Genomic DNA, 22,577 nt, shown 5'->3' with positions numbered 1-22,577 from the left:
TAACTAATGAGGAAGTATTGAATAGGATTGGGGAGAAGAGTAGTGTGTGGCACAACTTGACCAGAAGAAGGGATCGGTTGGTAGGACATGTTCTGAGGCATCAAGGGATCACCAATTTAGTATTGGAGGGCAGCGTGGAGGGTAAAAATCGTAGAGGGGGACCAAGAGATGAATACACTAAGCAGATTCAGAAGGTTGTAGGTTGCAGTAGGTACTGGGAGATGAAGCATCTTGCACATGATAGGGTAGCGTGGAGAGCTGCATCAAACCAGTCTCAGGACTGAAGACAACAACAACAATTTAATCAAGGTGACATTATTGCTATATATTTTGATTGGATGGATAAAAAATCTCCTCACCAAGCGGTGGCAGAAACACATATAAAAGGAAGTTATAAATGAACAGATTAGCACGAAAACAGATGACAGTTTGAAAATGACAGGCAACAACTAAGACTGAAAAGATGGCTACATGAGTTAACATAACAATGACAACAATCAATTTTTTACAGTATAATGTAATTAAATAGATGAAAAATCTATGCTCCAAGCAGCAGCAGAAGACACACATAAAAGAAGGTTATAAATGAGCAGATTAAAACCTAAGGTAAAAAAGATGACATTTTGAACAAGGCAGATGACAACAAAGACTGGAAAAAGAGGTACATAAGAAAATTATTTTTGTTGTTACATTAGCCCACGTCGTTACCATTCCTTCTTATGTAACTAACTTGTCATTCTTTATTGTCATCTGTCTGGTTCAAACTGTCAATTGTTTTCTACCTTATGTGATAATCCATTTGTTTATAACCTTTTTATATGTGTGTGTGTTCTGCTGCCACTTGGTGAGTGGATTTTTTATCTATCCATTTACATTATGTTGTAAAAAATTGATTGTTTACATTGTTATATTAGCACATGTGGCCGTCATTCCTTCTTACGTAACTGTCTTGTCAGTCTTTGTTGTCATCTGTCTTGTTCAAACTGTCATCTGTTGTCTACATTGTGTGATTATCCATTCATTTATAACATTCTTTTATGTGTGTGTTCCGCTGCTGCTTGGTGAGTTGATTTTTTTTATCTATCCAATTATATTATATTGTCAAAAATTGCTTGTTGTCATTGTCACTATGTAAGTTTCAGTTAATACACATTTCCTGTCACTAAACTCTGTAATGATGATCATCTTCCCATTAACAAGATCAGCACTTCAATTAGTTTCATATGATGATACTGTGCATGCATCTTAGTAATCTTGGTAAACACATGTTAATGTTGCTGGTATATTCTAGATTGATGAGATACCTTGTATGCATTTGTTTTCTTGTGGTATGTGTGTCCTTGCTTGGATGAGTATATTGTCTTAGTACTTGTTTATTTCCTCTTCTGTGTAGATTTGGTATTGTATTAGAAAGTTTGAAGGTGGTAGTCACCCAAAACACATGAAATATTTAAGTTCCATAAATAAATCGTGGTCCAGAGTAAACTGTTGCATATGTTTATAAAGTTATTTGGTCAGCTCTCATTGCAAACAATTAATAAATACTGCATCTACTCTGACATGGTTTCACAATGACCAATCGTATATTGGCATCTACTTGGAAATACAAGTATTTAAAGGGTAAAATTTATATTTGACACGACAAACAGTCATCAAGCTACAGTCACCAAAACAATGAAATTTTTAAAAGGTTACATAATGAAGCACTGAGTTGTCAGTTTCAAATGTAAACACAAATGTGAATACTGTATTAATAATAGCAGTCACACTTCTTTCAAATATTATGAAAAACACACTAAAACCAGTAAACTGAAACAAAGCAGCAGAAACAGGTCACAGGATGCCATGACAATTCTTGGGAGATCAGTCATTTCACACCTTAATGCAGTGTAAATGAAAATTGCATCGGGATGAAACACATTATGTAATTTTGCATTATGTCCTGTAGCAATGCAATGATCATTTTTCAAACAAAAGTCTCACACAACTGAAAATAAATAAATAAATAAATAAATATGCATTTAATCAACACCATGGCAAAAGCTGCTATGAGATACATAGTTATCATTGTCTCACCGTAATGTTATAACGTGCAGCAACCCCAAAATTAGAACAGAGCACACAATCGTACTGTGTTCTGCTAGTGAAATTTTTTTTCTTCACTTGTTGTCATTCATAAAAATAGATAGGTGGTCGCTTAATGTGTTTGTAAGTGTTGAAGCTATATGATGTCACTTTCGCACAGACATATGCTATGGTGCATAATGCACTTATGCAATAGCATAGATCTTGAGCTGCGTACCGTGTGAATTGTTATTTGGTGTCTGCTATACTTTTATGATATATTGTTTGTTTGCCTTGCTTATAAGTACTTGTGCTATGATTTTATTTTGGCTTGGTTCTCTGTTATGAATCAATGGCTTATTACATATTCTGCTTTCACTGTTATAGGTGGTTTGTCCTACCTTATAAGTTGACCACAGATTTTTAGGTCGTAAAAAGGCGTGTTTTAGGCACCTAAAATAGGCTCCTTCCATAATTCATTTAGGCTATATAAAACCTAAAATAAGCTCTAATAAAAACGATGTAGAGAAAATAAAAATAAATTAAAATACACAGTGTTGACAGTATGACCATCTTATTAGTCCTTAAAACAAGGAGAATGAATATTTACTCAGTTACAGAGCACAGCAATCTGCAACATTAATGTTGAACGTAACTCCTAATATTTTTCAGTTTCTGCAAGCTAAAGATCTCCGTAAAGAAGATGTGGCAATGGTTTAATTAAAACATTCGTAGTTTCACATATTCTGACCATAGTTGGCTTCATAATAAATAACCAAAATCTTTTCTAGGTTTTCTAGTGAAAAACTGTGGCGCTTGTCAGTCAGAATCAGTTTATATGCTGAAAAAGAACATCCTACATCAACAGATGTGATAGGGGCGTACTTCATTTTCGGCACATGTTGGACAGGAATGCTGCAGTCAGGAGTGCTGGATTTTCCACTAAGTATGTCGGCAGCTGCACACAACTCCTTCAGGCCAGTGTTCTTCTGCAAAACCGTTTGCATTTTTGCCCATACTTTTTCCCCTACTTCACCTGGCGCTTCATTAATTTTCATTTTGACGTCTTCAAGCAAAGAAATATTGTTGTAGATAGGTCTCCCTGAGTCTTCTAATTGTGAAATTATTCTTGACCTAAATGTGTAGTGGGTCCTAATGTAAGATAAGTCCCGTTTTAAAGAAGAATCTTTGAGTAACTCCATTGCTGCAGTTACGGATGCAGCATCATCCGGTATATTTTCAACCACCTTCTGGACAGCTGAGAGATGCATACTATAGTATTCTGCTGCTATCAGCCACGTGCCCCAGCGGGTGACAACAGGCCCTGGTGGCAGTGGGACATCTGGAAACCGTTCTTTGAATGCCTGTATTCTTGATGGTGCCTTAACAAAAATTTTCTTCACCATAGATATTACTTTATTTACTTTAGGAAATTGTAGCGTTACTTGCTCTGCTATGCGATTGATCCCATGCACTAGACAAGTTACATGCAGCATCAATGGGTAGAATACTTTTAAGAAAAAAAAGGTTCAAATGGCTTGGAGCACTATGGGACTTAACATCTGTCTTCATCAGTCCCCTAAAACTTAGAACTACTTAAACCTGACTAACCTAAGGACATGACACACATCCATGCCCGAGGCAGGATTCGAACCTGCGACTGTCGTGGTCACGCAGTTCCAGACTGAAGCGCCTAGAACCGCATGGCCACACCGGCTGGCATACTGTTAATAGTTGAAACGCTGCTATCACTTACGTAGCAGCATCAGTGACGGCCAGAAGCACCTTATTCTTATCCACTCCGTTTGGGTATAGCACCTTAAGCCCATTGTTCACAAACTGTGCTATTGTTTGTTGGTTAGTTTTTGCAAGCTGTTTAGAGTAAATCAAATGAGCCCTGGATGGAGCATCTGGATGTAGATTGCCAATAATCAGGTTTGCAATGTAACGGCCAAGACTGTCGGTAGTTTCATCAACAGAAATCCATATACAAGATTCTCCAACATCTTTTCGGATTCTGTGTAATGCAGCATTGTAAGCTGAATCCACATAATTCTTACGTAAAGTTGACTCTGCAGGAATAGACAAATGGCAGCACTTCTCAAGTAAACCTCTGAAAATAGGGTTTTCTAGTTTCCGAAAGGGGATGCTTGCTGCCACACTTGCATGACACAAATCACTGCAGAACTTGTTTTTTTCGGAGGATCACCAGATTTATTGGTTAAAAGAGTTTGCTTCAATTTTGACTTTCGTTCAACATTAGCTTTATGTGCGATTCCATCTGCAAGCTGAGTTAAGTGAAATTTCTTAACACTCGAAACCTAATACGAGAGAAAAGGGATATGCAGTTTAGAATCGCATATAAATAGTATTTTGTATTACTGAAGGATGGCGACAAAAATGAATCCTAAGTGACACTAAAATATGATGTCTAAGAAAAACATCAACTAACCTCCTTGTTGCATGCTGGGCAGAAAATAATTTTCCCATCTGTTGTATAATGCGGAAAATCTTGCAGCCACTGCCTTACATGAGTAGATGTTGAACTAGCTGTTTTCGGCACGGCGTAGTATTCTCACACAGAAACTAGAATTTATTTTGCACTTAGAACATCAGTAACACTTAATAAGTCGGCCGCTACATAATGTACTGATTTGTTTTTGCTGGGAAGGAAAAAGTGAACAGTTACCTTTTTTTTTTTAACTGCAGTGCATGGGAGCGGTATGGGAAGTACCGTAGTCGTTTCTGGACATGTGGCACCTGGCAGATGGCCGCCCCTTCTGAACAAGCGAATGGAATCTACCGATGCTCCAGATGAAAACATCTCACTACTGGCAAATTATTTTTCGAACTGGAAAACTCGCGTATAATACCTTTCAGAAAACAGAGTTGTTTGATAGGACTGCCTGTAGACAGCAGCGAGAAAATGCGCGAAGGGCAGTAATTTAGCTATAGGGGGCGTCTACGGTTAATATTGTGATTTTTTAATCCGTGCTCAGCTTAAGGCCTATGAAACAGTTTCTTTGTGAAAATACACAGCTGGCCAGAATCCTACGAACGAAATGTTTTCAAATATAACATTTAGTACTCCCATGTTCGATTCTAATGTGTAACTCAAATCTTTGACCGGTTCCCATTCGTTCACCGAAGTTAAGCACTGTCGCACTCGGCGCGAACTTGGATGGATGACCATTCAACCGTGCTGAGTGCTGTTGGTAGTAAGGCAAGCAGAGGAATTGTAAACAGTCTCTAATAACCTTCGACGAGACGTAAAGCCGTAAGTTTACTTCCTTTTTCTAAGCTTTGAAAACACAAGAACTCTATGTCAGATTAACGAAATAGGTACTTTTTAGGATTTTGATGCCGAAATAGGCAAAATTAGGCGCCAACGTCCAAATACGCAATTTTAGGTCCTATAGAACTAACGGTATTCAGCCTAGTTGTTCATGAAACGCATAAGTACCAACTTATATGCAAATTAGAACTTAGGAAAAAAAAATAGGTTTCAACCTAAAAATCCGTGATCATATTTTTTTTACATATGAATAATAAAACACCTATAATGAGTAATCGGTATTAACAGGGATAACGATATAAAAAAATAAAAAAAGGCCAAAGTGTTAGGCAAATACGAAGCATGAGAACATATCAACTAGCCACCTTGCTGCATGCTGGGCAGAAAATATTTTTTTCCATCTGTCATATAGTGTGGAAAACATGGAGCCACTGTCTTATATGATGAAATAGGCACTTTTTAGGATATTCAAGCCGAAGTAGGCAAAAATAGGCACTAATGTCGAAATATGCTTTTTTAGGTCCTATAGAATTAACGCTATAAAGTGTAAATAGTCATGAAACGCATAAGTAGAAATTTTTATGCAAATAGGAACTCAGGAACAAAATAGGTTTTTACCTAAAATCCGCGGTATACTTATAAGATACTCTGGTTTCCTGCCTTATTTACAAGCATTATTGCGATATGTCACGTGTCTGTCCTACTTTAAAAGATACTGGTGTTTGCCTTGTGTGTTAAGTATTGCTCTGATATGTCATTTTGCCATAGTTCTGTATTATGAATCAATATTTTATTACACATTCAGTATTCACTGTCATTGAGGTGTTGCCTTCAGGTCACTGTCACTGCCATTGTATATATTTATTTGCCTTTGCAGTCATTTGTGGGAATAAGAAGATACGTATTGTCAAATAACCTGTGAACTCTCGCTACCTAAAATGCAGATATGCAATAGCATACACCTCATGCTACCTACTGAATTTTTTGTCTTCACTTGTTGTTATTCATCAAATATAGGTTTTCTGCCTCGTTTTGTGAGTGTTGTAGTTACATACTGTTTGTTAGACTTGGTTATATACTATGTGCAGAATTACATATGCAGTATCATAGACTTTGAGCTTCCCATCACATTAATTTTTGTCATTACATATTTTTTATTATTATAGAATATATAGGTGTACAATATAGTGTCACTGTAACACTGTTCTGTACTGGCTGCACACTTGTTACACATTAGGTCAAACATAAAAAGATCAAGTATGACTCACTTATGAACCCACTCCCCCCAACTGTTCCTTTCCCACTCCCTATAATGATTGTACTTTTGTATTACCACTTTGCATTACAGATGCAATAAAATTGGATATTGCTTATTCTGTGCACAATTATATAAAGTGAGTAATAACAGTGTTGTAATGATTAGTGTAGGGTTACCATTTTGTATTGTATTACATCAATATTTAGGTTGCCATAGTGCTGCACTGTCAGGAAATGTCGCTGTGTCACTGTCATGTGCTTGGTGTTTAGTCAAAAACAAAAAAAAATCGAGTGTGTCTCACTTGTTTACTCCCCTCCTCCCCGCCCTTCCCACCCTAATACATGTGATGGTCGTGCATTACAGGTGTAATTAATTTGTAAGAATTGCTTATTCTGTACATATCTATGTAATAATGAGTAATAGATGGCATCATGATAGCAAACATAGGATTATCACTTTATATTGTATTTATAACAATATTTAGGTTGCCACAATGCTGCGCTGTAAGGAAACTTCTTGCTATGAGCTGTTATTTTTGGCAGTGATGCTTGTTATTGTAGACTTTATATAGATCCCTTTTTTCCTTCTGTTTTTTATGCTACACTTATCCCCCCTAGTGATTTGATTTGCAACCAGGCAGCTGAAGCAATGTCATGCTTGTAGATTAGTCTTGTGTTAGCCCCAAGTGGGAGTGCATTGCCTTTGTAATATTTCATTAGCAGAACACAGTAAGATTGGGTGCTGTGTTCTAGTTTTGGGCTTGCTAAATGTTGTAAGATTATTGTGAGGCAATGGTAACTACTTATCTCCTGGCAGCTTTCTCCACGGTGCCAATTAAATGCACATATTTTTTAATTTTCAGACGTATGAGCCTTTGTTTGCATCACTGCAGGACGCAATGCAAAAGTATGTAATATCTTTCATCCTGATGCAGTTTTCATTTACACTGCATTAAGGTGTGAAATGACTGATGAGGCAAAAATTGTCACGACGTCTTGTGACCCGTTTCTGCTGCCTTTGCTTCAGTTTGCTGGTTTTAGTGTATTTTTTTGTAATATTTGAAAGAAATGTGATTGCAGTTATTAGTGCAGTTTCCCAGGTTTGCAGTTACATTTGAAAGTGACGACTCAGTACATTGAAACAAGTTATGTAACATTTTAAAAATTTCATTTTTTTTATGAATGTGGCCTAATGACCGTTTGAGGTGTCAAATAAACATTTTAAATTTCATTCAATCACACTTCTTGGTGACAGTTATTTCGAAGTAAAAAATACTTAAAGTATGTTGTGCAGATATAGTTCATGAATGGGGAAATAAATTTGTTATTGTTTATATATGTTTGATGAGCTTGATTTTTCCTTTTCTTTCTGTGTTGTCTTTTTTTCCATTTGCATCTCAGAAGGCTGCTTCTGCTTATGCATGGACCAACAGATTAGAGCGTTTGCATAATTAGTTTCCATCAAGTTACATTTTTGAGGTGAAAAATCTACCTTAATAAAACTCTGCCTAGAATAAGTAGGGCAAACGCTTCCAGTAAAATATTTCTATTTCATTGTCTAAATGTTGCAGATATAATTCAGAAAAACTATTTGGATAATCTGTATCTAATTTATTTAGCCGAGTTTAGTACATTGTTTTGCAGTTCTTATTGTGAAATTATTCTCATTGTCGTCCTGAAATGTATTATTTATTTTTCAGGGTATTCTTTGAGAGGAAATTCTCTTTTTCTCCAGAACAAGCAAATCAAGTGAACAGCATTCTGTATGTAATATCAGCAGTTGTGGCACCAGTCTTTGGTTTATTGGTTGACAAAGTTGGGAAAAATGTGTTCTGGGTGTTCTTGTCAATTCTGATCACTATTGGCAGTCATGCACTTTTGGCATTCACCTTTGTGAATCCCTATATTGGTGTGGTGAGTTAAATGATTATTAATATAGTTTTTTTTTAAATTAGTTTATGCAAAGTTCTTTCACAAGTAGAGAAGTCCAAATAGATTGCAGTCTGTGATAGTCAATCTTGTTGTGAAATACAGTATAAACTAAAGTATGACACAACAGTGAATAGGTAAATTTCACTGTAAAAAGTATGGTACAAACTTTCACAGGCATAACAAGCAGTTCCAAAAAGCAAAATCAACAGAGTAGACCAGAATAGCAGTACAAGTAGTTTTGTATGCAGAGATGGTAGACAGTCAGCCAGACAGTACACTGTGTGTGAAGTATTGCTTGAGCAGCTCATTACGTATTATAAGTAGACAGCTGTAGTTTAGCCTGGCCAGGTGGGTGCTGGCTCTAGCATCATGCATGGTAGAGCCTCACTAGATACAGTGGTGTCACTTTAATGGTTGGTCCCTGTTCCTAGCATCTGGTCGGAATCTGAAATCCATTGACATGTGCTCTGATTTCGCGGCATGGTGCATCCCATCATTGTAGGAACAGAAAGCAACCTGGTTGTAACTGTGAATGGCAAAGGAGGCAGTGCCATTGACAGTTTGCAATGCCCACCGAAAGACATTGTAGCTCAGCTGCTTACCACAGCCCTTTCACCTTAGTGCGGGCAAGGAGCAGCCCTGCGTGGTGTGGTCCAGTGCTCGGCATGATGGCGAGAGGTGCGCCGGACAAAAGTGATGTTCAGGAAGTGTTGTAAGGACATGCTGACTTAACCAGCTCCCTGTTGGCCTACGTGGCGATGTGTGACTGGAAAGGGCTAGTATGGCAGTAGTTCCTGTGCCTCAGTGGTATCTAGGAAGGTGCTGCAAGGCACACAATTTCCACATTAGTCTCAAAACTCTAACAATACCCCTACTAAAAGTGCTGCTCGAGAAGACCAAGCTGTGCTCCCTGTTGTAGCACCACTGGTGGCAGGTCATCTGTGGGTGGCCTAGAAAAGGACAGTGATGGGCTCAGGATTTGGAGAGGAAAAAAATAGGAGACAGACATGTAGAGCAATCTTGTGGACTGTCACGGTGAGGAGCTTCTGGAAGAGTGGTCAAGAGTTGTGGTGGATGGTGACCCGGGCACAGGTGGAATTGCTCTTGGTGTCAGGTCACTGCCCTGGCACCTGTGTCTAAGCTGGAACACCCAGTGACACCTTTGCTGCTGGATATGAGCAGCAAAAGGCGCAAGTGTGTGCTTGGCCGGGGCTGTAGAGCAGCCTTGCCAGACTCTTCTCCGCAGTAGGTGTAACCCTGCATGAATGCTATAATAGTGGCTTCTGCACTGGTGGAATGCCTGTTTATAATGTAGTGACACCTGGAATAAGTGTCTGTTTATCAACCAGGTTGCATCAAGAAAAGGGCTGCCAAAGTACTGATGAACTATTTTCCAAGGCTGTGAGGGTGCCAGTCAGGGAGAGAATGACTGACACGGTGCTGCAAGCTGTGTTGCACACTTATGGCAGTTCCATATGAGGTGCTCAATCTGCCTGTCAGTGCCGGACCAGTAGTTATAATGCCTGGCGAGCAGCTTGGTATGAAATGCAGCCCAGTGTCCATGTTGCAGGAGGCCTATGGTATTTAGCCGAAAGCATTCAGGAATGGCTACTCACAGAGAGATTTGGTCCACTGTTAATAAAATGGCAGCATCCACTAGAAAATGCCTGTGACAGAGGTGAAAATAATACTGTAGTAGGCTAGATTCAGCTCAGGGAACTGGTCTGATCATCCCCCACATTATGTATTGACACACTTCCAATAGTGTTGTCAGTGACCAAGGCACCTGCAGTACACCATCAAGTAACGAGAAAGTGATGCACGACTTCCTGGGTGTCTTCATCTAAGTGGAAACAAAGGACTTCATGTTGACTGAATGCCAGATCAAGACCCATTGGCAGATGGGGCAGTTGGAGTGCTGCACAGTGGTTCGGAAATGTGTCCTGCAGTTATAACTGCTCAGAAAAAGAGCTTAGCCCTGGAGTTGGTGGGCCGTCCGACTGGGTAGCTTAGCACTTAGTGGCAGCACCAAAGAGCAGTATCGGAGGCTTATGGTTGGTGGTTAAATGGAACCACAGAGAAAAAAACATGGATTTTTTTAGTGCAAAAATGATTGCAAATGCTTTTTTTCCAGTCTGAAAATACTTCTTCTAGGCTGTGTTGAATGATTGTGATTTGTAAACTGTCAGTTGTTCTGAGCCATTGGTATTTCAGTGTACTGTTCTGAGCCATTGGTATTTCAATGTACTAATACAATGCCCAGTCCCTTTTCTGATGCACTGACGGTCACCACCAGCTCCTTCCCCTGCTGAAAACTGGAGAGGCATGACACAGAGGGTAAAGCCCGTTTTAGCGTATGGAGTGCTCATCCGCACTCTGGTGACCAGGGAAATGAAGTGCCTTTAAGATAGTTCAACAGGTATGCAATTTCTGTAGTGAGGAGAAAGAATTTACTATAATAAGTGATTTTTCGGAGGAAGGATTGTAGTTCCTTCAAGTCGGAGCGATGTGAGAGTGCTGTGATTCTTTCCACATTCTTCTTCATAGGCAGGATTGCCTTTCAAGAGATGATACAACCGATATGTTCCACTGATGGTTGAAAGAATTTGGATTTGTTAGGACTACATTTTAGGTCAGTGGCCCGTAGGATGTGAAAGAGGTACTGCCCAACAGATAGTGTGACAAAGAGTTCTTCTTTCTTTCAAATTGGATAAGTGGCAGTTTCAGTGTATGAGTTTACTGTGACTTTAAAATAACCGCATAATCAAAGTTTTCCCGAGGGTTGTTGACAATGACCAAGGATGTTGCACCTCACTGATAGATATAGGCTCAATTACATTACTGTTTGTCAATCTTTCCTTTTAATCTAGATGATGGTGGATGTGTTCCATCAGGTTTTATAGCAATTGGTGAAGAGGGCCTCCCTGTGCTTCTGCCCTTCCGACTGCTGTTGCAAGAATTGTTGAAAAATAACCCCTGTGTACAAGATTGGCGGCAGTGGATGCTGCACTGGGTCCATGTTCACACAATATAGTACTAGTATCAACCACTATCATCACCATTTCTGTTACAACACACAACATAAATAAAAGTATGAAACAACAGTCAACAGGTGTATTTCACACCAGAGAGAATGGTACATAATTTCACAGGTATTATAAATAGTTCCAAAGAGCAGAACTGACAGTGTAATCCAGAATAACAACATGACTAGTTTCATATGCAGAGACAGTAGGTAGGCAGTACACTCTGAGTGAAGGTAAGCTTGAGTAGCTCATGATATCGGTATAAGAAGAGGGTACAGTTTGGCCTGGTGACAGTGGCACTAAGGGGGCGCTGACATGAGTGTCATGCATAGCAGATTTGCACTGGGTACATGGGTGTCACTCTCTTGGCTGGGCTCTTATATCGAACATCCCTTGAGGTTTACATGTACAGTTCCTCGCTGGTTTTTGCAGTGACTCTGTAAAGCGTTACTAAACCACAGCACTGACTGCTGGACTTGTTACTGTTCATTGCCATATATATCTTTACTTATTTTCTTAATAACCAGTATCAGCGTGAGTAAGATAGTGAAACACTTCAGTAGAATGAGTAAGTAAAACAGCTCACTATACAGAGGTGATACTGAGCCATTCATAACTGTAAATAAGAACCATAACCATAGAGGCTAAGTTATGTAACCTGGTCTTCTGTACAGTGCCAATGAACGCACGCATGCATGCTCCCATGCCCCCCCTCCCCACCCACCCACCCACCAACCCCCCCACCCACATACAAAACTGTCATGTTGTCTTGAACAACATAAAAGTGCTCCCTCTCCATTGCCCCCCGCCCCTCTCCCCCATGTATATATGTGTGTGGGGGGGGGGGGGGGGGAGGAGTGTGGGGGGGGGGGGGGAGGTTTACGTGACAACAGCATAAGCAGCTGAACACACTGTGCTTAAATAACAGTTCTGCAGCTTAACTGGTATGAACACATTACATGGGTGAGGAAAGAAAGGAGAGGGGGAGCAGGAGGGATGGTTGGGGATGGGTGGCTGATGGCTGAGAGGGATGCAGCAGATGCAAGAGATAGGAATGAGACATGAACACTAGCACAGGTGTGTTCAGGCAATGGCCAACAAAGATGTTTCCTTGGAGGAGTGGTTTAGGGGAGAATATAGGTCAGGGGAAAGGGGGATATAGAACATTGGAAGGGTAGACTGCAGGATAGACGGTGTAGGTGCGGGATGAGTGAAGTTAGGGTCTTAAGGTGCATGTTAGCATAGATTAAGACCATGAGAGTTACTAGAATTAAGGACGTGTTGCAAAGATCACTTCCATGTATTTACCTGTGAGTTTCTGGCATTGGACTAGGGATCCAACTGGGGCGAGCTGTAAAGCAACCATTGAAATCAAGCATGTTGTATTCGGCTGTGTGTTCTTTCACAGGGTGATCAACTGCTGTTGCTACAGTTTGGCAGTGGCCATTCCTTTGGATGGACAGCTGATTGTTGGGTGTGCCCACGCAAACACTGTGCAGAAATTGCAGCAGTGCTGTTATGATATGACTGCTTGTATAGGTAGCCCAACTTGAGTAGGATAGGTTAGGCTAATCCTGTGATAGAAATTCAGCAGGTTGTGCTTGGGTTGGTGTATTGAACAAGTCTTTTGTATGGTTCTTCCACAGTGACATCAAATGTGTGGCAAGTGGAGAACTATTTTGGGAGAGATAGGAAGGATTGTGGGCAGGATATTCCCACCCTTCCCAAAGTAGTATTCCGTTACCCACCAAATCTACAAAATATCCTAGTCCGTCCTTTCACCTTACCCATTCCCATCCCACTGCCATGTGAATCTTACCGCTTGTACGACCCAGTTTCATGACTTTTTCAATAATCTGACCGAACACATCCTATTCCAGTCCCATCCAGCACCTGATTATCATACCTCCATCAGAGGCAGGGTACCATGTCAAATCAGTCTTGCCAATATATCAGCTATGATACAATTTCTGCTTGGCAGTTTATGTGGGCATAACCACCAAACTGTGACCAAGGGTTCCTCTGAACTATGTAAATAAGAGTCTCTGTGCTACATAGATAAGAATAGTCCTTGCAACATATCCTTAGTTCCGTATTTCTCTCTGTCAGTCCACTCCATGTCATCACCATCACTGCATGCATTTGCTGCGGGACGCCACTTGTCAGCCATCCTTCTCTGACCTTTCCTCCCTCTCTCCGCATCCTTTCTGCCCGCACTTACACTGCCTGATACAACCTCTCATCCCAGTAGAGCTGTAGAATTGTAGTTCCAGCACAGAGAATTCAACTGGCAAAAGTAGCCATACAGTTTGTGTGTTTGGGGGTGGGGGGTGGGAGCGGAGGGTCACGTGTGTTAGTTCAAAAAAGGATTGGTCCAGTAGCTAGCAAAGTCTTTGTTATGTGTCTTTCTGACAACTTAGTGCTAAGTTGCTACCTTTACTCCTTTCTATTACCATAAGTACATTTAATTTGCTTTCAAATGTATTGGCAGTCAAATCATGAAAACATTTTTGTTTCTGAAGAACATTCTATGCAATGAAATTTGTCAGATTTCAACTTGATGCATTGAATAATTTTGCTAATACGGCTTTTCAAAGTGTATTGATTCAAATTTATAATATAGGATACCAATATTGTATAAAGTTATTTGTTTTGGATTATTTATCTTAAAAGGAAATCCATTAAGTGCTGATGATGGCTTAAAATGTCTCGTCTATTTCCATTTAGTCAGATAAGTGACAGAGGAATTAATTCAAATGTGCCCATACCTATCTGGAAATAGATCCACTTGTAGGATGTTCCAAAACTGCAACTTCAGATAAAAACTTCAAATAGTGCACACTCAACAGCTGAAAATGTGTGAATTATATGAAACCATGATGTTGCAGTATATTTTACATAAAGAATTGATTTTAAGACAGAAAATCCATGTTGGAATATCAAAAATCATGAAAAGGATAGACGACTTTACTACTCACTGTAAAGATGACACTCTGAGTTCCAGGCACTCTGGTGGGAAGCATTTGGGGCAGGAAGTTCCTCATTTGAGAGCATGTGGTTCAGTTGTTCCAGTCCAGGCTGGTATTGAGTAATGAAGTGGATGCAACTTTGTAGCTGGTTCTTGTGGGTGGTGGGAGAATTGGGGGTATGTGGAGATATGGCATGGGAAATTTCTTTGAGGACTATGTCTGGTGGATAGTGCTTGTCTGTTAAGGCGTTTGTGGGATCTTCAGCATACTGAGCAGAGGAGTTCTTGTCACTGTAGATACATCGTCCAAGATTCCCAAACAGCCTGGCCGCCCAGGGACAGTACGGGCCTTTGTGAGTCCTTCAGCATACTGGGGAAGGGATTTCTTCTCACTGCAGATAGAACTTGTATGTGACTAACTGCTCTCTTGATTTTTATGAATCTGTTATTTGCTCAGTACTTACGTTCTCTTATAAGATAGTTATCAAATCATAATAAAATTACTCATAATCTTTAGCTTTGGTTCTTGTTCCTGTCTGTTGTCACTATCCTCCTCTCACTTTACCTGTACATCATAATCTTTGTGATATTGTGTCTGAAGACTGTATTCCTCCACACTGGTGGACACTTTCTGACCGTGCTCAAAACTTTTTGTCAAGCTGAGAGTCAACTTTAAAATCTCAAACATCTTAATCTTGCTATATAGGAATGCTACAACATATTCAGAAGAAATTCATTGCTGCACTTTGTGATACTTGCTGGAACTTCAAAATTTCTAGAGTCCTCTTGGTTTAAGTAATTAATTACTTTTTCTCTCACTGGAACTATAAAAATAATTTGCCAACATTCTTTCCAAAGGAATAGGTCTTTTAACCTTAAAATAGTCAAGTAAAAGAAAAAGTCTTATGTTTGCTGTCTTGTCATTACAGTATGTTAACATTTTTACTGTTCCCAGAGTTTAATTTATGATGTAAAGGGGGTTGGCTGATGGCTTGTCTTGTAAAAGCCCTGACATTGGAGTATCTTAGCTGCTTCATGCACCTACTATGATTAATCACATAATTCTGTTGTTTGAGGATAGCCTATAAAACATAAAAGCCAGTTCACAACAAATTATAAAATGAATATTAATGTGGAACAATCAACAATGTATATTTCAGTTTTGAATATAATTGTATTCCTCAAAGTGCTGGCAGAATATTCCGTAACTAGTAAAGTTATTCTTTTTATCGCATCATTTTCTTTATATTTCCATATCAGACACTGCTCTGTACATAACATATTTGAGAGTAAATTGTCTTGTATGTACTGCATAAGGTTTTACAATGTTTTCAGTGCATCCTTGGTCTGGCCTCACTATTACTAGCAATTATGGCTTTCGGCCAGTTTTGATAGTAGCCTTGTGCACCTTACACTCGGTAGCTGATAAAAGTGTTGCCATCTGTCAAGGCTCTTCTTTTGGTGCACAGAATGTAGTAGTTCTTTTATGTGGTTGTTGATGTAACCATCACAAGTTATTGCAGGAACTGTGTATTTTCATGCAGTTTTGTACATTTCTATTTGAACCAGATTTATTCTGTAAAATTTATAGGCATTTTTATACTTTCATATCAAGTATTGTTCTATACATAATATATTGACCCTAAGTTTCCTTTTATGTACAACATATGTATTAAATGAAAAATTCATCTTCTCTTTTCAAATTGCTTGAAATAAAATCAGTGCAAATTTCTTCTGCCAGTTATTAGAAAATTTTCACTTTGACCGTACATAGCAGCTTGCTGCAATAATTGATCTGATTTTTTGGGCATCAGAAGGTTGGTTTCTGATATAGGTTGGAATAACAGGTTTGATAACTTTGCAAGATCACTACTTTGAGGCTTCATACTCTAAAGCTGAGGTTCCTTTCAGAGATTGTCATATGTGAATATGGCCTGTTTTCATACATGTGTTAAAGTTCAGTTGACTGTGTTAAGCTTACTTGAGAAATTACAAAGTTTCTTACGTGTAGTTGGTATGTAAATAGTAGTGTCTCAAGATGTCAATAAAATTTTTGAGCAAGTTTTTTTTCATGTCAATGTAGTGTGGCCAGTGGCATGACACTTTAAAAAATGTGTTGTAGACTACTTTATAGAACTACAATGCTGAACATGAAACTTTTAGGTTGTAATTCAAAAAGCTGCCCAGAATGATGGATATTGCAAACCAAATTTTACAGTGCATTGTATTATCATTATTTAGGATTCTTACCATCTGGTTTCTTTAAAGCTGTCAGCCCTCCCCCATCTACAAATAATTAATGCAAAACAGGAATCAGTTGCACAAATTATTTCATCATCAGTCACACCACCCTGCTAAACTGTTGCGTAATGTGTGTTCTGCTATATATGTAGTTAGGGATACAATTTACTTATAACTTAATATTAAGGGATAAGTTTATTTAGATGCATCAGAAAAGTACAGTATATTTGACCAGTAAAGTTATTCTTTTTATTGCATCATTTTCTTTATATTTCCACATCAGATACTCCTCTGTACATAATATATTTGAGAGTAAATTGTCTTGTATGTACTACATAAGGTTTTACAATGTTTTCAGTCCATCCTTGGTCTGGCATACTCAATGCTTGCAAGTGCTTTGTGGCCAATGGTTGCCCTTATTATCCCAGAATATCAATTAGGAACTGCATATGGAATGTAAGTAAAATTGGAAGTTATGTATGTGTTGTCTATTTCATGAACCTGGTTTTATTACCACGGAGTGTGATCATTGCCCTTACCAATGGAATTAGAATAGTATTAGAGAATAGTATCAGATTGCTGTTCAGTGTGGTTTAACTCCTAATTTAAAGAAATACACTAATTAACAAACAGAGGAGTTGGGGTGAGGGACTTTCTTCTATTGTAGAACAGCTGTTTATGAAATAGGTTGCTTGTAATATTGTCAGTAGGACTGTAGGTACTAGATTTGAAATTATTTTAGTCTTTGAAAAGGAAATGGTGACAAAAATTTAAACAACTTCCTCTTTTGAATCTACTGCTGTAAACTTAAAGGTGGTTAATTAAGTCCTACACATGTTGTGGGGTTGTCTGTGAGCTCTTACAGAACTTTACTAAATGAATTGCACTTGTTACACATGTTTAAGGAGTCAGAAAATGTAGCCAATTTGCGCAGATGCTGTAACAATGCTATATTTCTACTGAAGGGGAGGGAAGTATTGTTTTGCATAAGCATATCCAAAAGGATAACCTAACGTACAAAGAAAAGATGGAAGGGGATAAAAATGATGATTCAGTTTCTGATTTACTTTTTTAGGGATAATTAGAGGTAGATAAATCAGATGTCTTTATAGTTGGACTCACTCCCTCCCCCCACCCCCACCCCCTCCCCTCTCCGTCCCTCCCTCCCCTCCCCTCTCCCCCTCCCTCCCCTCCCCTCTCCCCCTCCCCCTACAACCTCACCCCCTCTCCCCCTCCCCCTACAACCCCTCCCCCTCACCCCCTCTCCCCCTCCTCCTCCCCCTCCCTCTAACACTTCCCCCTCTCCTCCAGCTCCCCCTCCACCTCCTCCCTCCCGCCCCTCCCCCTCCTCCCCCCTCCCCCCTCCCCCCTCCCCCCTCCCTAGCCCCCCTCCCTAGCCCTCCCTCTCCTCCCCCCTCCACCTCCACTGAGGTCTGATGTTTGATTTCTTGTGGTAACCTGAAATTTTTGCCTGGTGGGAATGTCTGGAAGGAGACCCACTCGGCCTTGTGAGGCCAACTGCAAAACAGTTTGAATAGTGCAGATCTTATTCTTTTCAAGACTCCAAACCAGTTCTATAGGATTTAGTTCAAGATGGTGTGGCGGCAGTTAAATGAAATTCGCCTTGTGTTATTGTCTGACAGTATTCTTCTCATGCTGTCCCTTCGCAACATCCACTCTCAGTGTAGGATGTACAAATCCACAGTTCATCTAAATAGACCAATGGCTGCATTAATTCTGGTGGTTCATTTTTGTTGTAAAAATCTAATCTCTTTTCTGCAATTACATTCTATTGTTAACACTTGCTCATTCTGCACCTTGCACAATTAAATCTCACTGATGAAACAGTTTTTCCCAGTGAATCTTTGCTAGCCTTAAAGTCTAGATCTGTGTGAGAAGAGCTATGAAGTTTTTGTAATGGTGATATTTCCTTGTATTGTTTAGAATATTGCAGAATTCTTTTCTAATAATACATTTATCTATTTTACCGGTGAAATATTTACTGTATCCATTTTAGTTATTCTGCTTTGGGGCAGGTACTTGAATCCTCTTCCACTTTACTTCAATCATTTGATTCACAATTTATGACCAATGACTTATTAAACTTTTCCTTGTCAGTTTTGCTTGCCTTGTAAGTAACCTTCTCTTTTAGCACTGTCATGCCATTATTATTCTTTTTGTCAGTAAAATTAACAACAGTAACAGCAATTTGCCACAAGTTCCTGTGAAGGTGTGTTGCATGATGACTTTTTGAGCTCACACTGTGAGGTAACATCACATGCTACTTTGGATTGGAATATGATTGTACCTAGTCACATGACCATGTTAGTTCCTATGCAGCTGAGTAATCAATACACCTTGCCAAGTAATAGAAATGATGAGATGATTATTAAATTTTTTATTGAGGCTGCAAAAAATTAGTGTTCTGTTTAATCAGCGTAGTTTCTACAACATCCTCTGATGGTCTGATCGTAATTGGTGAAGTATCTTAAGTGTGAAACAATATTTGTTGACTATGCAAAATGTCAAATTGTTAAAGTACTACGTTGTTGTCATTGCAGAGCACAATCACTTCAGAATTTTGGCCTGGCAACTACTACTATAGCAGCAGGTAGAGTTGTGGATGCTGGAGGTTACTTGCTCTTGGAAGTATTCTTCTTGGCATGGCTATGTTGTAAGTATACAAATAACGTTTAGTATCAGCAAAGTATCATCAAAATTATTGCACTCCCGGCAACAAATGTTACAGGTGATAAGTAATGCTGTAAAATGCCACATTTGAAAATTTTATTAGAATCTCTCGTAGTGTTTACCATTGAATGTATGGCAGTATTTGCAAATAACAAGTAATATGATGAAATTTGGAAACTGAGAAAGGTTTTACACTGGCCAAAACAATGATCAGACTAGAAATCTCACATTAGGTAAAAAATTAGCTCTTAAATCACATTGTCGTACAAAGTTTATGCACTCCTGGAAATGGAAAAAAGAACACATTGACACCGGTGTGTCAGACCCACCATACTTGCTCTGGACACTGCGAGAGGGCTGTACAAGCAATGATCACACGCATGGCACAACGGACACACCAGGAACCACGGTGTTGGCCGTCGAATGGCGCTAGCTGCGCAGCATTTGTGCACCGCCGCTGTCAGTGTCAGCCAGTTTGCCGTGGCATACGGAGCCCCATCGCAGTCTTTAACACTGGTAGCATGCCGCGACACTGTGGACGTGAACCGTATGTGCAGTTGACGGACTTTGAGCGAGGGCGTATAGTGGGCATGCGGGAGGCCGGGTGGACGTACCACCAAATTGCTCAACATGTGGGGCGTGAGGTCTCCACAGTACATCGATGTTGTCGCCAGTGGTCGGCGGAAGGTGCACGTGCCCATCAACCTGGGACCGGACCGCAGCGACGCACGGATGCACGCCAAGACCGTAGGATCCTACGCAGTGCCGTAGGGGACCGCACCGCCACTTCCCAGCAAATTAGGGACACTGTTGCTCCTGGGGTATCGGCGAGGACCATTCGCAACCGTCTCCATGAAGCTGGGCTATGGTCCCGCACACCGTTAGGCCGTCTTCCGCTCACGCCCCAACATCGTGCAGCCCGCCTCCAGTGGTGTCGCGACAGGCATGAATGGAGGGACGAATGGAGACGTGTCGTCTTCAGCGATGAGAGTCGCTTCTGCTTTGGTGCCAATGATGGTCGTATGCGTGTTTGGCGCCGTGCAGGTGAGTGCCACAATCAGGACTGCATACGACCGAGGCACACAGGACCAACACCCGGCATCATGGTGTGGGGAGCGATGTCCTACACTGGCCGTACACCTCTGGTGATCGTCGAGGGGACACTGAATAGTGCACGGTACATCCAAACCGTCATCGAACCCATCGTTCTACCATTCCTAGACCGGCAAGGGAACTTGCTGTTCCAACAGGACAATGCACGTCCGCATGTATCCCGTGCCACCCAACGTGCTCTAGAAGGTGTAAGTCAACTACCCTGGCCAGCGAGATCTCCGGATCTGTCCCCCATTGAGCATGTTTGGGACTGGGTGAAGCGTCGTCTCATGCGGTGTGCACGTCCAGCATGAACGCTGGTCCAACTGAGGCGCCAGGTGGAAATGGCATGGCAAGCCGTTCCACAGGACTACATCCAGCATCTCTACAATCGTCTCCATGGGAGAATAGCAGCCTGCATTGCTGCGAAAGGTGGATATACACTGCACTAGTGCCGACATTGTGCATGCTCTGTTGCCTGTGTCTATGTGCCTGTGGTTCTGTCAGTGTGACCATGTGATGTATCTGACCCCAGGAATGTGTCAATAAAGTTTCCCCTTCCTGGGACAATGAATTCACGGTGTTCGTATTTCAATTTCCAGGAGTGTATTTATTTGTATACTGTGGGTTATGGGAATTAAGATTTTGTTTTATAAATTTTAAATGTTAAACTCAGTTATCATAGAGTCTATTCATGTTTTCACTGTATCAGTTTCATAGCCAGTTATGGTGGAGTTAATATGTATGGTGATTTCTGAAAGTTAGTAATATTTGTGTGTTCACATTCAACTAATTTGGAAGCACATTTAAAGTGTGGCAGTAATAATAATAATAATAATAATAATAATAATAATAATAATAATAGTCAAAATCATCTATAGCACTTAAAATAATTGAGAATAAGTAATAAGTAAATTTATATGTAAAATAAGGAAAAGGCAACCACTCACCTTTTGATGTTTGGAACACAGTAACACATAATAAAAAACAGTATTCACACTAGCTTTTGAGCATTATCTCGTTTTCCAGCAATAGTTCACCCCTTCACACAGATTCCCAAGTGCAACTTCTGTGGGTACGGCAAGGCTTATTAAGAAGTAAATTTCTTTTGCTTGTATTTTACAGGATAACATAAAAAAGACAATTCTCTTATTTATGATGATTCCTTTAATTTTTGGCATAGACTCAGAAGCTAATGAGGCCTCTGAACTAATGTGAAATCCCTCAGTTGTGTGAACTGATGACATAAGCATGATTCTGACCATCTAAAGTGGTAAATATGGGGGGAAAAAAGCAAGTTAGCATATTGAGACGTGTTGAGAAAAAAAAGACTCCCAGTTTCATAACCACTTTTCTGAGTGATATACACACAACCAGGTACCACATATGGATCTGACGATTGGTACCACTACCTGTCTAGAAAAAAGGTGTATGCATTAGCATTCAGAAGTCACAAATGGTAATGAAGTAGTGAACATTGCACACTATACAAAACCTACCCATATGGGAGCATACCTGTAAGGTGTAGAGGTGCAGTCTTCTAAGTGTAGTATACAGTATACTCATTGGCAGCAATGAGTAATTTTTAATTTAATGCAAATTTCTTCCCATCAAAGTAAACTTTCAAGTTTAAGGGTAGAAAAAAGTAACTCAAATATATATTTGGAGAAAAGGTTAGATGAGAACGAATTTTGAAACCCAGTTGTGTCTTTTTGTCATAGCGACTTCTGCAGTTTGAGACAGTGCTGTGTCTAGATGAAAGTGTACCATTTTGTTACAGTCTCCGTTTCCTGCATAGCTAACATCCCTACTGTGTTCTTGGAGTCTTTCGCGATGGCATAGACGAATAAAACGTTCTCGGTTTTCAAGCGGCATCAGTTCAAATAAAATCCTCAAGCTTTTGATGACCATCTCCGCCATCGTCGTCTGGAGTTCACCGACTGCTGGGACTGCTATGGTTTCTCGCTTATATAGGCATGATGACATCAGCAGCAGCCAATCAGATAGACCC

The 22,577-nt window shown here is 40.0% G+C and overlaps 1 protein-coding gene across 1 annotated transcript in view; it reads left to right on the top strand.

Annotated features, from left to right (window-relative positions):
* LOC126322286 (major facilitator superfamily domain-containing protein 1-like) overlaps positions 1 to 22,577 on the top strand; it is a 130,289-nt gene that overhangs the window by 69,967 nt on the left and 37,745 nt on the right. The window contains exons 7-9 of the mRNA XM_049994278.1: positions 8,317 to 8,530; positions 17,142 to 17,239; positions 19,345 to 19,457. Coding sequence (XP_049850235.1) covers positions 8,317 to 8,530; positions 17,142 to 17,239; positions 19,345 to 19,457 — 425 coding nt within the window. The remainder of the gene's footprint in view (positions 1 to 8,316; positions 8,531 to 17,141; positions 17,240 to 19,344; positions 19,458 to 22,577) is intronic.

The sequence above is a fragment of the Schistocerca gregaria genome, chromosome 2, assembly GCF_023897955.1.
Source record: "Schistocerca gregaria isolate iqSchGreg1 chromosome 2, iqSchGreg1.2, whole genome shotgun sequence".
Classification (NCBI taxonomy): domain Eukaryota; kingdom Metazoa; phylum Arthropoda; class Insecta; order Orthoptera; family Acrididae; genus Schistocerca; species Schistocerca gregaria.
This window is presented reverse-complemented; position numbering and strand designations above follow the sequence as displayed.